Source organism: Lissotriton helveticus, chromosome 2_2 (genome assembly GCF_964261635.1).
Source record: "Lissotriton helveticus chromosome 2_2, aLisHel1.1, whole genome shotgun sequence".
In the NCBI taxonomy this organism is placed as follows: domain Eukaryota; kingdom Metazoa; phylum Chordata; class Amphibia; order Caudata; family Salamandridae; genus Lissotriton; species Lissotriton helveticus.
Genome location: NC_136060.1, coordinates 455,952,571 through 455,970,238, shown reverse-complemented (window position 1 = coordinate 455,970,238; position 17,668 = coordinate 455,952,571). Strand labels below are relative to the sequence as shown.

At 42.4% G+C, this 17,668-nt stretch overlaps 1 protein-coding gene across 1 annotated transcript in view; it reads right to left on the bottom strand.

The window, feature by feature from the left end:
• Nucleotides 1–5,935: 5,935 nt before the first annotated feature.
• LOC144821884 (alpha-1D adrenergic receptor-like) overlaps nt 5,936–17,668 on the bottom strand; it is a 266,185-nt gene continuing 254,452 nt past the window's right edge. The window contains exon 2 of the mRNA XM_078679040.1: nt 5,936–8,511. Within this exon, the coding sequence (XP_078535166.1) occupies nt 7,949–8,511 (563 nt within the window). The 3' untranslated portion in view covers nt 5,936–7,948. The remainder of the gene's footprint in view (nt 8,512–17,668) is intronic.

Here is a 17,668-nt window from a genome sequence, read left to right as displayed (position 1 = left end):
TAAGCGGTCACTTACACAAAACCAGTTTTCACAAGGCACAGAGCTTCCCGGTGATTTGTATTTCCAATTATAGATCAGGAAATATGCCCTTGTAGAGATGACTAGGCAACCTCCAGTACTACATTTAAAAAATCTTTTGTGACTCAATAACCAGACCTGTAAGGAGTCAGTAATGGATGTTCTAACACTGCTGGACATAATGAAGCAGGAACAATCAATATTGTATTATTTCAGGTAGCCTGCTTTATATTTTTAAGTAGGAATTCCACAATGTCAAGGCCAGGAACTTCAGCTATTCTGCAAGTGAAAATGTGTGTAGAAATAAGTGTGAATGCCCACCACAGTGTTGCAGCATGTTGCTTCTGTGTGTATTACACTTTCCACAACAGTGTAGAACAAGTTATATTTGTAGACCTTTCCTGATGTTCAGCCACATTACAATAATCTCATTGTTTTTTGTTTTAAGCATGGCTTCTAATGACAGGAGAGATCTGGAAAGAAACATGCATGGTAGGAATGGCCTTCCACTTCACTTCAGAGTCTCCTCCTCTCTTCTTGAATTCTGCAAGAAGCTGAAAACCTGGCTTTTCAATTAACCAACCTACCATAGGCAGGGCTAGGCACAAACACCTGCTCAGTGCCAGGATACCCTTGTGGGTGGTAGTGCGCTTTATAAAACATATTATAAATTAACAGCAAGAGTGTTACAGCTCACAAGATAACACAAGAATCACCGGCAGGTGAATTGGCTGTGGAGACCTACTTTGCTGTCTTTTCTTCCTGTCATTGTTTGGAGTTTAGTGGGTTCCTGGGTTAAAGTGACACGTCTTTCAAAGGTGAACAACCATTACAACGCAACTATTACAATGACATACCATTACCACGCAACTATTACAACGCAAGTCATTACAACGACTTGCGCTGGGGGGTGCTCTAGAATAGGGAGTAGTTTAATGTATTATCCAACACCTTCCCTACTATCCACGGGGACTGGAGTTGGAAAAATAAATTAAACTATTCACTATCCAGCACCCCCCAACGCAAGTCATTGTAATGACTTGCATTGTAAAACTTGCGTGGTAAAGGCATGCGTTGTGAAAGCATGCGTTGTAATGACATACATCCCTTTCAAAGCCCAAGTACCTCTACCGAGCATGAGAACAGATCGCAGCAGGAGTACTGCCATATCTGTATTGATAGCTCAGCACTACTTTAGTTGACCTTCAAGACCCTGTTCCAGTGAAACAGATTGGAATAAAGCAGCCAAGTTTCTGCAGTCTGATGGCATACGTTTACCCGAAAATGTAACTATATATTGTTTCAGGGTACTAATGGAAAGGCAAATAAAATTGTGTTAAAAAAAATCTGTATTGATAGCTCGGTGCTTGCTCATTTATGTGGGAAACATCCAAAAATCACTTTCTCTAACTATCCTGACCTCAAGAAATTTCTATGTCTACTTTCTACTTTTCATCTAAATATTCGAAAAACAGCTACTTCTGTGAGACATAAACCTACTGCGAAGTCCAAATTTGTAGAACTCTGGAACACATTTGTTTTGGAGTGGACACCGCTAGCCCCAATAACTGTCAGTATAGTCCTAGGCAATTGTATAAGGATCACTTCTTATCTATATTATTAATTGGGAATAAACATGAAGCTTGACACAATGGTTCAAGGCAAGAGGGTGCTACACATCGAAGGGGGAGCAGGAGTGAACACATATAGAGGTTAGAGGAATATGATTCATAGGTCAAGCGAATGGGCGGTGGTGGGATTGCGCTCTTGAAGATGAGTAGATGTGCTGTCTAATGACACAGAAGAGGTAGGTTTTGAGTTCCTTAGTGGTGCCCAGGTGTGAGTTCCTTCAGTCAGATTTCTGTTGCGGGCCCAACTGAGCCTTTTAGAATTCAGGTTCAGCGATCAGACAATGTGTCTCTCAAGAAGTATTTGAAGAGTAGTGTGTCCAATTCTTATGGAACTAGGTTAAGGAAGAACTAGTTTGGTGTTGAGGGGCCTTCAAATTGTGAAGGTCTCTTTGTGTGTCCTCTGTTTCTTACACCAGGGTACATCCAGCCAACCAGTGTTCGGCTTCGATTGGAGATTGAGTTTGTGTGGATTATCAAATCATCGCAAAGTTAATCAGGCACCTATAAAGTGAGGGGCTTGAAAACGATGAGACTTGGTCGAGCGTTAAATTTACTGAACGTGGAACGCAAAGAGCTATGCTCCAAGTTGGCTTTAGCACCTGCTGAAAATAGTATAGCTCCTGGGAAATTGCTTAATTTCTCTGTAATGCAGAAGAGTGTGAATATATGTAATGTGAATTATTTGCTGTGCACTGTACTTGTACTGTCTGAGCAATCACAATCAGCAACACCACCGACCTATGTTATGGTCCCATGTCCTATGACCTAATCAACCATGCACAGAGATTCTGTAGAATTGCCTTATCTGTACAAAGATGCAAATAAAAAGATATCATGGGGGTTTTATAAGGAAGCAGGCTATGAGATGACTTCAGAGGAGAGGGGACAGAGTTTAGGTTATGTGATTATATTTTGGGACCCTTCAGTAAAGTGAGTGAGAGAGCTGCGAGTAAAAGGCCAAGAGGCCAAGAGAATTAGTATTTTCATCTGAGAAATTCTTGTTCGTGTTTGGTGTCACAACATGCGCAATACTATAGGAATGACCCACAGTGCAACAGCATTTAATTGTGGACAGTGGGAACAAAAAACAGGGCACATCCAGAAGAAATCATATGACCTGCAGATATTACTTGGCCCTGAAGTTAAAGGAAAGCATGAAAGTTCTCTGCAAATTACTATATTATATTTCAACATTATGTGGGACTTAATTACTTCTTTTGGGTATTGGAGAATAGTGAAAAATAAACCATGTCTAAATCTAGAGTGGATATTGACAAATGAGAGAAAACGAGCTGACCATATAATGAGGATATAATTTATTCATGTGTTAGGAATTTAACTCACAAATGAGATATATTAATAGAAATTCATGCTGGACAGAGTATACTTACATTCCCAGCATGCCGACGAATTAACAGAAAGCAATGCGGAGAATGTATTACTACATTAGGATGCATGTGGGAATTCAAATTTAGAAATAAATATACTTTAATTCTATTAGCCCGATGTAACGCCTGTTCTGTCTTCAGCAGTGCTCTGTATGTCAGTGTTATGCTTTCTCCCTTGCGAAATGTACTCCTGTAATTCATTTTCTTGACTTGAGAGTGGACGTTCATCTATTTACCGACTCACAAAAACTTCCAGGTGCATGTCTAGAAAGCAACAAAACTGAGGGATTTCCAGCGTTACTCCTGTTTCCGAAAAATATTCATGAATTATTCCAATGATCAAAACTCTGTAAAATGAGATCATGCAGAAACCTGCACAATTTTGCTTTTTACGGAGAAAATAGGTTTCCCCGTGGTGGTATGCCTTTTTTTCTCTCCCACCCTGGAGTCACGTCGACACTTGACTAGGTGCTAAAGTGTATAATTAAATCTTTTCCATATATAATTGCCTGGGCGAGCCTGTGCGCAAGGGGTAGTAATGCACACATAATGGCCGCAATTGCCGTTTGAACACGTAATTAATCATTTAATCGCGCACAGGTGTTAATCGGATGCAAATAGACAAGGGTGCTGGTGCAAAAGGTATTTGCACCAGAACTTGTCACACCTTTTGACACAGCATGGGTCTAAATTACGCTATACTGCCTTCCATTGAAGGACTTTGCATGAATTTAGACGGAAAAACTACCCCCAAAATAGGTGAGAATACAATGAAAAGCTTTGTGGGTATTTGAAGGCTGACTCCCTATAAGGCCAAATTTCCATCCTCTAGTCTCAATTTATATTGGTAGAAAAACCTCCATCAGAAATCATAAATTGATTTTTATTTATTTAACTTAATCTAAAGTGCCTCATTCTCTTCTCTCTCACTCTTCTTTTCCCTTTCTCTAGGCGCTGTCTCTAAACCCGATGGGCTTCATTTATGAGGGCGTGCGTAACTTTGACGCCGACGGTGCGTCACTTTTTGTGACGCACCAGCAGCATAAAATATGTGCCTTGTTGCACCAAATTTACAGAGTGACGCATCTAGGTAGATGCGTCACTTTGTAAACCCCTGCGCTACATTATACCTGCGCCAGGTATAATGTATGCAGGGGGGCGTTCTGACGCAAGAAAAGGTCATAGAAGTGACGCAGTGAAATCTATAAGATTTCACGGCGCCACTTCTAGGACGCAAATGCGTCAATTTCTTACACCTGCCTCACAGCAGGCGTAAGACTGATGCAGGCCCTTTCACATGGGGCTGGAGTTGCGTCACTTTTGTGAGAAACTCCAGCAATGCGTCACTTTTGGGCCATGCAGATACGTCAGAAATACTGGCGTATCTGTAACTCCTTGCGCCATGATGCGTCATACTGTAAATATGACGCATTATTGGTGTCGCAAGGAGGGCGCAACGAAAAGTGACGCATCTCTGTTTTCACGCAGCGATGCGTCACTTTTCATAAATGAGGCCCGATATTTCCGTTTTACACAACCCATTTACACACCGATGAAAAAGGCACATACACACAGAATTGCTGCTGTAAAATCTAATCCCTATTCCCACGCATAATGTCCCTCTTCTGGTATGCGTGAGTGCCTTTGGCAGGCGCACCCTGCCTGTGTACGTGGGTTCAAGCACCCGAAGTTCAAAGTTCAAAGTACTTCTGATATTGGCTAGCACTGTATGATACTATTGGCCTCTGTTTCAAAGATATCTTGAGAAATGCCAGAGATCTGGAATACTTTCAGATCAATATCAGCATGCCACTTTAAGAAGCATATTTAAAATAAGACCTTAATTTATTGCTTTACTCCTGGACGTCAAGTTAAATTAAAGCTTTATTATGAGGTTGGCATGATTTCCAAATCTCTCAATGGAACGTCTGGTGTACCCTGCATTAAATAAAGTGGCATTTGGATTTAATTTAAGAAATTCACATCATATTTTACATGGGATAGACAAGCAGTATAAAGCACTACATAAAATAAGTTTTTAATAAGGTCAGTTTATATTTTTGGTACTGATGCCTGTGTCTTTCCATGAGAACTATGGGGTAAAATCACAACATAAAGTATTATTCCTGCCGTACTACTTTACATACTCATAAATGCTTTTGTGAATAGGCCCTGAAATGGCCAACTGCTTAATAGTAAAGTGCAAAGGGGAACAACCCTTTCTCTGTGTACTAACTGTATATGAATATACTCTGAATATTCCCAGTTGAGATGTTTGGGGGTGCATCCACAAAGCCATGAACCCCTGCACCTGTTGCACTATTATTAGCTCTGCCCCTATCAAGAGGGGGTTCCCAGCTCCTTCTTCCTGTCTGTTCTTCACTCAGATCAGATTTGCGCTGGCTCATTCATAAAGCTTTTTACACACAACTTACAGGCACATGCATCAATATTGCTTTTTGCGATTCCTTAATTGCAAAAAATAAGGAATTGCAATAAAGGAATTGCAAAATGCAATGCATCATGAAATCGGTAAATAAATAGCGATTTCTTAATATTCCTTAATTGCGACTCGCAAATTGCGATTCGCAATTAAGGAATACCTCCCCATTCATTCCTATGGGCCTAGAGGCCCATAGGAATGAATGGGAAGACATTCTCAATTTGCGATTAGCAATTAGCGAATCGCAAATTCAGAATGCGATTTCAAGGGTGCAGAGGTGTTCAAAGGACACCCTGTTGCATCCCTGAAATCAATCTGTGCACATATGTTGTACACACACATGCCCTAAGGGCATGTGTGTGCACAACATGAAACTTTGAAAAATGCACAAAAGTGCATTTTTCAAAGTTTTCGCAAATTACCATGAGGTTCATCCTCATGGTAATTTGCTCCCCCAATTGATAAATTGCAATTTTTTTAAGTTTCATGCTTTGCATTTAAGGAATCGCAAAATGCGATTCCTTAAATGTAATCGCAATTTGAGAATTCGCAAATATTTGAGAATTCTCAAATTGCGAGGGCCTTCTCCCTTCATGCATTCCAAAATCAGATTTCGCCATCGCAAACGGCCGATTTTTGCGATTCGCACCGTTTGCGATCGCAAAATCCTTTGCCTGTTAGCATCACCTCCTCGCCATGTAATTCACTGAGCTGGAGGACAGTGCTTTTTACTCTGATTTCAATTTGTCTTTTGAACTCATCTACTTTGGCCTCTTACCAACCAGGGTTTTAACTTGAAGGTATCTTAAATCGGGATTCTTGTTTCATTGAAGGCCAATGGAATTCCTATGTAATTGATTAAATATCCTGACCATGATTTTGGGCCTTTTATGCATTATATGGACTAGGAAGAGGTACAGCAAGAAAAATAAAAACAAGAGTTTATCATATTTACTGGAGAATGTCATGTTCTCACATGGATGTGGTAGGACATGCTTATGTTCTGCATATATAAGTCAGTATGTGTCGTGAATTCACCAAGCAGGTGTAAATAATTCATATTTGTAGGTGTAATGTATGCAAGTCATAATTTCTATGTTTTTCTGTGTACTGTTGAGTTCTCATGTATTCACAATGTTGCTGTGTAGAGGTTTTGTCACAGTGTGGACACATACACACACACATTTTTAATCATTTCCTTTTTGTGGGTGAATGCTTTATCTGCTAACTTATAATAATGAGTGTTTTGTGGAGCCATATGTAGAGCACTATTACAAATTCACCATATTTAAAACAGAAGGCAACACATTGTTCAATGTTGGTAAGTGATAAATGTATCTATGTTTTGAGGCAATAACTACAAAGACTTGCTCTGTCTTGGGAGTCCATTTGTTCTTTTAGAGGAAATCCCAAAACTTACATCTCGGATTGCTAACAAGGATAACAAAATATTACTCTTGTGCAGATCAAATGTCTCTATCTCATCAGGGACATAGCATGTGAAGGTCTGGTACTTTAAGTTGAAATGATCTGGAGTGTTATGAACTGAATCCAATTAAATTAGAGGCATGCAACGCACCTAACTCAAATGGATTCACCTGCATTTTATTTAACTCAAGTGATCCCCCATAATGCTTTAGCATATTGGACTCTGAGTTACTTTGTAGCCATTCCTCTTTGTATTTTCCTTCTATACCCCCCTCTCCTTTTAAACCCAAGCTCTGCATTTGACAAGTAGCAGATCAGGCAAACAGCATAAAATACTTCTGAAGACCCAGTGAGAATCTGTCCTTTAATAGTGTTTATCTCAGTGACTTAACATCTTCATATGTCAACAAAAATGGTCACTCAAAAAAGCTAAATTTCACAAGACAGAGAAGAATACCTTCTGTATTTACTTTAATTGCTAAGCGCATTCTGAAAGGCCATCATTTGAGAATTTGTTTTGGATTTCTGACTTCTTTTTACAACAAACAGGGAATGTTAAAGTCCTATTTCCTGCAACCTCTCTTGTATTACAGCTAGCTTAGTGGTCAACAAACACATATGGACTAACACGGATGGTACCACGGCCAAGCAGGGTGGCTATATGACAAGTGGTTTGAGTTGGCAGATCAATGTTTTCAAAATATTATATAATTGATGGATGTTTCAGTTATTCCCAGGTGTGATGAGACATACCAACATCTACCGCAGAGCGACACCTCACATCAAGGATTACAGCACCACACACGATGCAAATGATAAAAATGTGGGTTCCCAGAAATAATGTTTGTTCATTAAGCATATGCTTTTTACATGTACCATGTCATTTACCTACTTGAGTGGGTAAAATAATACCCACAGGCTGAATGTTTGGTGGAATGAATAACTTTGCTTGGTCACTATTCTGACAATTGAAGATGAACTGATCATAAGTTCCCTTTCCACACATTAAAATAGAAATGTCCTTGTTCATGTTCATGGACTTAGATGTCTGTTTCTCGAAGTCCGCAATGCTCTGTTAATTCGTACATTTGGTAATCCATATGTTCTGTAAAGTCATTGGGTATGCCCATTGAAACCGACTCCACCTCAGTCTTGTGAGCCGTGCACACGCAGCCCTTGCTGGAGCCGCTCCGGATTTTGTTTGAAATGTTGTTCATTTTCTCCTTGAGCTGGGAGGAAGGTTTATGGAATGATGAGAACATTTTCCACCGCTTGAAACTGAGTGTTTGTCTCTTGGCCATCCTCTCGTGAAGAGTCGCATTAAAAATGAAAGAGTTGTTGCTCGACGTGAGTCTGGGCCGAAGCTCCCCATTGGAGTCTCTTCCTGAGCTGGTCATAGAAGTTCTCCACTGATGGTCGTAGACCCTCCAAAGGGGCCTACGTCGTCTATGGCACTGGCACTTGAGCAGTCTTATAAAGGCTCGCTTAAACTCCTTGCTTGAACAGGGGTAAATTATTGGGTTGAAGCAGCTGTTGAAGTATCCCAGCCAGAAGATCACCTTGAAGACCATGTCAGAAGGCTTCAAAGATGGAAAGAAGGAACCTGGAAGAAAAGAAAATATTTAATGGAGCAACAAGATTTCATAGTACCCAAAGAAAATATTGTACAGATTTGGAACATCACAGTGGCTAAGCATCTATCATCATATTAGCTACAAATTCCATTCTATTGACACACAATTTTGAATTGTACTAGAATAGGAGTGCACAACTTCAAGGGCTGAAATCACATCCTGTTTTTGAGATAGCTACTAATGATGTAAATGATTCCCAGTTACATTACTTACTTACTTCGGTGAACCACATTTGATACAAAAATATTATGGTCATGAATGTTGACTTTTTCAAAAGCATATTTACATTGTTATTCAGCTACAGCAAATTACAGTAATTTCACACCCAGGGTGCATGTTTAGACAATGCATTTTCTATTTTGTTCACAGCACAATTTTCTAGTGAGTTAGTGTAAAGTACAACAGAAACATATTTAATCCAATGATTAAATACAATAAATTCCATACCAATCTAAGTATTCCATAGCCTATATTGTGAAAAATATTACTAAAATATATAATAATTCTAAAATATTGCTCTTTATGTAGACGAAATGTAAATGATATGAACTGGCACAGTGCGCATATGTATTGATCAAGATTTGTAGGATTTAGTTTTGCATATATTGACAATCTTTGTCTTGCTTATAGCTTTTTTTGCTTGCTAATAAGCCAGGAAAGTCAAGTAAACCTCAGGGCTTCTAATGGATTATAGTTTACAACCAAAATTAATTGATCTAATCTAATGCTTGCCTTCAGAATAAACATTCCAAGCTGTCAAACAGAGTTCTGTAACACCCTTGTTTTAAATTGGGTTACTGCTTCAGGGGAGTGAAACCCTACTCAAGCAGCAACAACAAGCTGTTGACGCTGTAACGCGAAGGACTCTCGCATAGTTTGGGTGTTGCTGGTGGGCACTCTGGCTCAAACAGAGAGGTTCGTCAAAACTTCGCATTGGTGGACGGGGTGGGCAGCAAGATCTTAGTGCGAATGGGCCAGTTCACCTTTGCGATGAGTCAAAAATTTCAGGATTTCTCCTTTTCTTTGGAGATGAGCTCAACTGACACACATCAAGGACCCAGGACTAACCCTGGGCGTCCGATTCGGCTACGCCCACGGAGTAGGCGTAGTGTTGCCTTCTATGCATTTTGCGTAGACAGCGTAGCCGGCAACACTACGCCCACTCCGTGAGCGTAGCCGAGTCGGCCGCCACCTGCCTCCCTCCCGCCCTCCCCTAGATACATTATTTAAGCAGCTAGCCTGAAAAATACAATTAAAAAGCACTTACCTTGTCCGGCGCTCGTCCGGGGCTCCCTCATTGAATAGCGTCGTTTCCTGGATACCAATGCGCATGCGCGGGCGGCCGCGCATGCGGATTGGTATCCAGGAAACGACACTATTCAATGAGGGAGCCCCGGACGAGCGCCGGACAAGGTAAGTGCTTTTTAATTGTATTTTTCAGGCTAGCTGCTTAAATAATGAATGTAGGGGAGAGCGGGAGGGAGGTGCGTAGTGGGGCTACGCGGAGTGCGGGAGTGGGCGTAGCTTCTCGCCCTCTCCGCGTAGCTCCGCGGAGCCCCACTACGCCCACTACGCCCAGGCTTACCCAGGACCCGAGGGGCCCCTCTTAGGGGTCAGTAACTCACTCCAGCGGGGACCAGTGGGGCTCAGGCAGGTTTAGTTGAAGGTCCAGGCAGCAGGTCAGCTGGGCAGTTTCAGGGAGCCTTTGGAGCTTGTTATGTCCCTGAAGCTCAAAACAGGAGGTCAGTCTGCTGATCCTTGGTGTCATTTCAGCCTCGGATGAAGGGATGTAGGTCCAATCTTCCTTCTCAGCAAGCAGTGCAGCAAGCAACAAAGCAGCAGAGTAGCAGTAAAGCAGAGTAGCATACCTGACAGCAAAGCAGAACAACAGTCCTTCTTCTGTAGTATCTGCAGGTCAACGAGTGTACTGAATTGTTGGGTTTGAGGGTCCAATATTTATATTTGGTGACAGCTTTGAAGTAGGAGAAGTTTCTGGAGAATTCCCTTTGAAGTCCATGAAGTTTGCTGTTTCCCCTGCCCTGCCCTGGCTCCATGCTGATTGAATGAACAATGCAGTGGTGACAAGTGCAAGTGGGGCTGTGCTCAGATCCACTCTCTGTCCTGCCAGTCGATGACTGATTAAGGCACACCTAATCCCTCTATTGTGGTTGTCTGGGAGGAATAAACAAGATCCATTTGGCAACTATACCCTGGCATGTGACCCAGGGACAGGCTGCAGGGACAAAATATCTGGGCAGAAAAAGTGTAACTTTCTAAAAGGGATATTTTCCAAATTGTAATTTAAAATCCAACTTTACAATTAAAGAGGGTTTTAAATTACAATTACTTAGACAACAAACATGAAAGGTTTGCCTGTTCCCAATCAAAAGTTAACACTTATTAAATGTCGTATGGGTGGGTGAAGATTTCCACTCCGCTGGTGCAGTTCACAGAGTTTTGCCCACTCCACGCTCCATGCCGAGTTCCGAAAAACTCCACGGAGTGACGCGGACCGGAGTTTTTAATCTTGAGCGGCTCGCCAATGGTAAGTTGCGAGCACTTGCGAGAAAAATTTTACTTGCTAGACCTCCTCCTGGCGAGATTTCTCATCACAGGCGGTCGCGGCAGGTCACAACTGCTCGCATTTAGAAATCTGCCATTTGCGTTGAGGAAGCTGTCACTTGAGAAAAATCTCGAGCGCAGAAAGCAGCAGCGCCATCTGGCGTGACGCGTAGTGCAGTTTACGCTGATTTTACATTGTGGGGCAAACTCCTGGTGCTAAAAATAAGTGTGAGTAGCACGACTTAACAGGCTCCGCCTCTGGTGAAACTCCACGGAGCATAGCAGAGTTTTTCTGGCACTTCGCGGAGTGTAGTAAAACTCTGCAAACCCCACGCAGGCTTAGTCATAAGGCAACTCAAAGTTATGCTATGTGAGATATAGGCCTCACAGGAGTGGAAAACAAATGTAGGAGCTTTTCACTACCATGAAATGTAAAACTGAAAAGTACATGTCCAACTTTTCATATATACTGCACCGTGCCTTGTGGGTTGTATAGGGCCTATCCTAGGGGTGAGATATATATGGTGAAGTAGGAAAGCTTAGGCATGGCAAAAGGTTTCGTTTGCCAGGTCGAAACTGCACATACAGGCTGCTATGGCAGACCTGGGACATGCTTTAAAGGGCTACTTATGTGGGTGGTGCAATAAGTGCTGCAGGCCACACAGTAGCATTTAACCCTTTGCATGCTTCTGTTGGCCGTTGGCCGACGGGAGCACTACCTCGCAAGTGCTGCTGTCGGCTAACGGCTGACGCGGCCCCGCCCATTTTAGGGAAGTGCCGAACTGCCGTAAAATCGTGGCCGCAGCAAAGGGATTAATTAACAGGTCACGGGTACATGTAGTTCCATTTTAGTAGGGACTTACAAGGAAATAAAATGTATCAAAAGGGTGTGAACCAATTTTATGATGTTTAAAGCAGCACAAGCACTTTAGCACTAGTTATCAATCATAAAGTGCACGGTGTCCTAAGGCGAACAAAATATGATCAACAAAAATGGAGGAGAAAGTCAAAAAGGTTGGGGAAGACAATCCTAAGGCTAATAGGTCTAACAACCTTCAAATGTTTATTTCTGAAGATTGGTGATCTTCATCCAAAATATCCATTTAATAAAGTTGGAAGTGAGTTTTAATCTTCTAGTGTCTGCCTGGTGCTTGGTATACACATTGCATAACATGAGAATATGCAGGAATCGGGTCCGCTTTGAAATTTACAAAAATACATTAAAAAAAAGATTTCTTTACTGTAGACAAATTGTCTACTTGATTATATTTTTGGGATGATACTCCATGGCTTAAGGGAGGATAGGATAGTTTAGGTTAAGCTCTTGAAGAGAGCCTACTTACACTCATAAGGCTTTCTTGGTTGTAGCCAAGAAAACAACAGCAAGAGCAGCCTAAATTGAAGGAAGTAACAAAATCTATTGATTTGAAAAGAGAAACATTCTAAGGATTCACTCTAATTCACAATCGAGCCAACTGCCTTTTAGTGAAAACTTAGGAAATGAGTGGACCTTGAAGCACAGTAATTGGAAGGCTATAACAGTGTTAGGTCAATGGAACAGGTGGGGAACAGGCCTGTGCGATTTGGAGCACAGATTAGGGGCAGGACACAGGAGACACAGGCCACACAGAAGGTAGCATGGGAAATGTTCTCTGACTATATCAGCACAGTGAGGAATGAATAACTTGCCTTGCAACATTGATGCTTTGTGGCTCACTGGTTAGAAGCGGCAGACCATGAAGCAGAGGTCGGCCCGGGACCAGGGTCAATTCCCGACGCGGCAGTGTCTTGGGTCAATGTCCGCGGACTCAATAATTCTCGCCTAGGTGCCTACGCTAACCATGGGTCCCACTCTGCAACTCTGGGCAATAGCTTGCTTAATCTCCACAACGGCCCCATTAGCGCCGAGGATGCCTGGCTTCACCTTGGGGGTGCCCAGGAGAGACAATCTCACAGGGAAAGCCAGGACCGGTTCCCCAGCAGTATACAGCGCCAGGACACCCCGAGATGGGGTAACAGTGCGCTTTACAAGTATACTTACTTTACTTTACTTTACTTTATTGTTCCTGCATCTTGTCTCAGTTAACACTCAACTTTGCTTTCCTAGCGTTTGTTTTGTTTTACTCCTCAGGTACCTGGTGTTAGTTTAGTTTGTGTATGTATACCTCACTTTCATTTTAAATATTTTGTATTGCAGTCTTCTGTCCTATTTCTCATGTGCACAACAGCAGTATCCTGGCCACTCTTGTGTGCATCAGAGTCTTTCTTTATGAAAAAGTCAGGTAAAATCTAAAACAACTGGTCAAATATATACTGATATGGGGAGATGGTTCAGTTTAAAAGTAATCGAATTATCTGGTATGTTCTGCAGTATAAGGGCAGCAAAGGTTACCCAATGCAGTCCTTTGATACAAAGCCCAGACTACACACCCTACATGCATGGATTTGAATTCTACTACCGCTTTTGTTGAGTCGAGTCCAGATCTTCTGTTTCCACCCTACACCTTTGGTGGTTTGCGGTGTCCTAGTGGTGTTGGTGGTTCCATCACAGTCTTTGCAATAGCAATCTTCCCATTTCATTATAACAGCAGTCGGAATGCTGAACTTCCGGTGGTCATACCGTGACCGCGACTACGGCGGTTCATGGATCGCTAAACTCGTAATAAGGCCCTCAATCGTGCAATTTTATCAGTTGCTATTTAAAAATAAAAATAACTTTATATGTGATTTCTCAAACGTTTCAACCAGAGTACTTGATGCTTTTCTATTTCTTCCAGATCTTTTTCATCTTTAAGCCAGAGCTTCTTTCATGTAAAAAAAATAAAAATCAATCCCATTTCCCATCATTCTGGCCCCCTCCCTAAACTATAACCCATTCCTCTGGACTGGCTAATGGAGGAGCAGTGTAGCACCACTGCATCTTGCATCAGGAACAACTTGCATCGAGACCACCTATGCCCCTTTACCCAATATCCAGGACCACCCTCTTCGGCATGATTACACAATAATAAACAGAGTATTTAATGACACTGCAAATCTGCGTCCCATTGATTTTAAAATGGGGGCACTTATTAACCAGCAGACTTTGTTGTATTAATTTTAGAAGGATTGGACATTGAGGAAGAACCCTTTCTTCTGCACTATATTTGCTGACTTCTAATTAAGTGGGTCATAAAGATTCACCATTTTAGGATATCTTGCAGTGTTAAGGCGCATGCTGCAGAGATCTTTGTGCGCCCAGTAGTTTTTAGAGCATAATAATAACGGCAAGATAACTCTGGGGATTAATGTACTTTTAATTCATCATAGCAATGAGGTTTAACCCCTTCGGTGCTGTGGACGGCCCCGGCCGTCCCACGTGGCGGTGGGCGTGTGCGGAGGACAGCCGGGGGCCGTCCAAACCCCGCCCACTTATTAAAACGCCCGCACCGCGGCGGAATTCGTGCCACGGTCAACGGGTTAATGTGCCTGCGGCAAAGCACAATTTGCAACATACCTATCATAGATTTGTATTTATTTGTAGATAGGTCAGTGGGTTTACAAACAGAGAACTTTTTGGTACTTGCAGTTCATAAACTGCAATCCTACAAATATAACACAGTGAGTTATGAAGCAGCATCAAAGAGATGGAAGCAAACTGCCAGACATGAGTTTAGAAAGTAATTTTTATCTACATTTTTCCTCATTCTAAAGTTTTTAAAAACAGTTCCTTTGGGTGGCGATAGACTCTTATTTGCTTATGCAACACCAACCACTGTGTTACATTTTAAACCCTGAGTATGTTTTTTTCCACACTAAGCACTTGTAACATTCACTGGCTACTAGTATGGATTACATGTTAATCCAACACCTTGTATCCCTCGTTTTATGCAACATGTCTTGTACATTGATTTACACACTACTATAAATCATTGTCTATGTATAGGTGTGAGTGATGTAAAGTGCTCCCTCCGACACCGTACTTGGGATGAACAGTGCTATAAAAGAAATTAAATAAATGTGAGAACGGGCCATGAAAAGATAAGGGCACCTTTGGAGGGTGGAAATTAGAGAATCTGTGCTAAAGGAGGTCATGGGGAGGGGCACCAACAAACATTGTTGCACTGGGAGTCACCCAGCCACGGCGGGTGGCTGGGTGACTCCAGGTAAGTAAACATATAAATAAATAAAACGAATTTCGTTGTGTGCACTGCATCACCAAATGCGATACAGTGCGCGCAACGAAATTTGTTTCATTTATTTATATGTTTTCTTACCAGTTAAAGTCTGTAATCCATACATTACTACCCCCCACCCTGCCCCTCCCCCTCCCCATGTCACCGCCCTGCAGTTACACCTACTACCGGCCGTGGCTGGAGCCACCAATGCTAAAGCCGGCCCTGCTCAAAGGACCCAGCCCCCTGCAAGAAAACCAGCCCACTGCAGCAGTAACACGGTCTCCCACCTCCAGACCTCATGAATAGATGTTCTACAGACCTCAGGCAATGCAAATGTAATTCACAGAATCGGGATCATCAGAGACGGATGCCCAAAGCGTGACACGTTTGCCAAGAACTATGTTCAGGGGTAGGTGTGGGAGCTGAGGTCTAGCAGGGCACTGCCCATGCAAAATGCATGAGGCATCACCAGGACTGTGTATGAAGGTTCTCCACTAGGGTATTACAGCGTGTGGGAATGAAAAAAGAAAAGAGACAGGTTGTTATGCAAATTCATACTTCTGTTGAACGCTCTCAAGCGGATTTCATCAAATACTCCCATTTATCTTTTCACAGTGTTAACAGATATTTCTTTGCATGCCCATGTTCAGCCTTACATATCAATAAATCAATAGCATATGTCAAAAATAGCTTCATATAACCAGGTTAAGTCTTATTTGTCCGGCCCATGTGTAACTGCTCCCACTTCTCCCCCCCCCCAGCCATGCACTGACGTCTGTGCCCTTCTACTTTGGGCACATGGTAAGAACAGCTTTCAATAACCAGGTACAGCTTCAGATACCCATGTTTTGAGCTACATGCCCATGCATCTCCACCATATATGAACTTACCCCCAGATGCATCAAAGTCATGTTTTGCGAATCCTTAATAGCGAATTTTAAGGATTCGCTATTAAAGACTCGCAAAACGGGATGCATGTAGGAATCGCAATGTTATTTGCAATTCCTACTGATTCCTTATTTGCGATTCGCTAAATGCTAATCGCAAATAAGGAATGGCTTTTAAAGGCCCATAGGAATGAATGGGAAGTCATTCCTTATTTGCGATTCGCATTTAGTAATGTTTACTGGTGTTGCGCACACACATGTCCCAAGGACATGTGTGTGTGTAATATACAACTTAGAAAAATGCACTAAAGTGCATATTTCTACGTTTTTGCTATTTACCATGTAGTTTGGATTCGCGGTAAATAGCGACCACAGATTGCGAATTCGCAATCTTGGAATGGTTCATGCATTGCATTTAAGGAATCGCAAATTGCGATTCCTTAAATGCAATCGCAATTTGAGAACTCGCAATTATTTGCAAATTCTTAAATTGCGAGTGCATGAACCCTTGATACATCTCAAATGCCATTTTTGCGGGTGCAAACGGCCGAATTTTGCAATTCGCTCCGTTTGCGCTCGCAAAAATGCTCGAAACATCTACCTGTCCTGTGGGTTGCCAAGGTCACGTATGAATTGAAAATATACAATTTGCAATTATTTCTATATTTTTCTATTTTAGCTTGAGGATTCCCAGATTGTTAAAAGTCTGTGCAAATTGTCAGTTTATGTGTACCTTTCACAGTAGCGGCTGGCAGGGAACGAAAGTGAGGGAGGGAGGGGTCACGCTGGGGGTCATTACAAAAACAAAAAAAGTACATACATTCTCGCCAAATCCGCAGACGCCTCCCCACCGTTGTGTTGTCCCTCGTCTCTCCAAGACGCTCCCAAGCTACCTCCCCTGACCAATCACCATGCTGCAATGCAGCATAGTGATTGGCTCAGTGGTTAGAGGCGGCAGACCCGGATGCTGAGATCGGCCGTGGACCAGGGTTCGATTCCTCGGCGGGTCTCGGGCTCAAAAATTCCACGGACTCGACAATTCTCGCTCCGGTGCCTACTCGACTCATGGGGTCACAATCTGCGACTCTGGGCAATAGCTTGCTTAATCTCCACTACGGCCCCTCGCGGCGGGATGCCTGGCTTTCACCTTGTGGATACCCTGCCGGGGTATCTCACAGGGGAATACCAGGACGGGTTCCCTAAGCAAGCGCCTTGATACCTTCGGGTGATACGTGCGCTATATAAGTCGCAATACATTTACATACATTTACATTGGTCTGAGCGCCGTAGCTCGGTATACTCAGACGGGACCTGGGAGGGTTTGCATGTTTCTGACCCTTGCAAGGGTGCCTGCTTTGTAAGCAGGATAGATTTTAAGCAGGAAGGGACACCATTCTGCTAAAAAACAATCCCCTGAGGCATTTTCCTATTTTTATGTGTGCTGCATTCTGCAGTATGCATTGAAAGATGATAAAACAAGGAGAAATAAGCATATTTCTTCTTGTTCCCCTCCCCTGGGG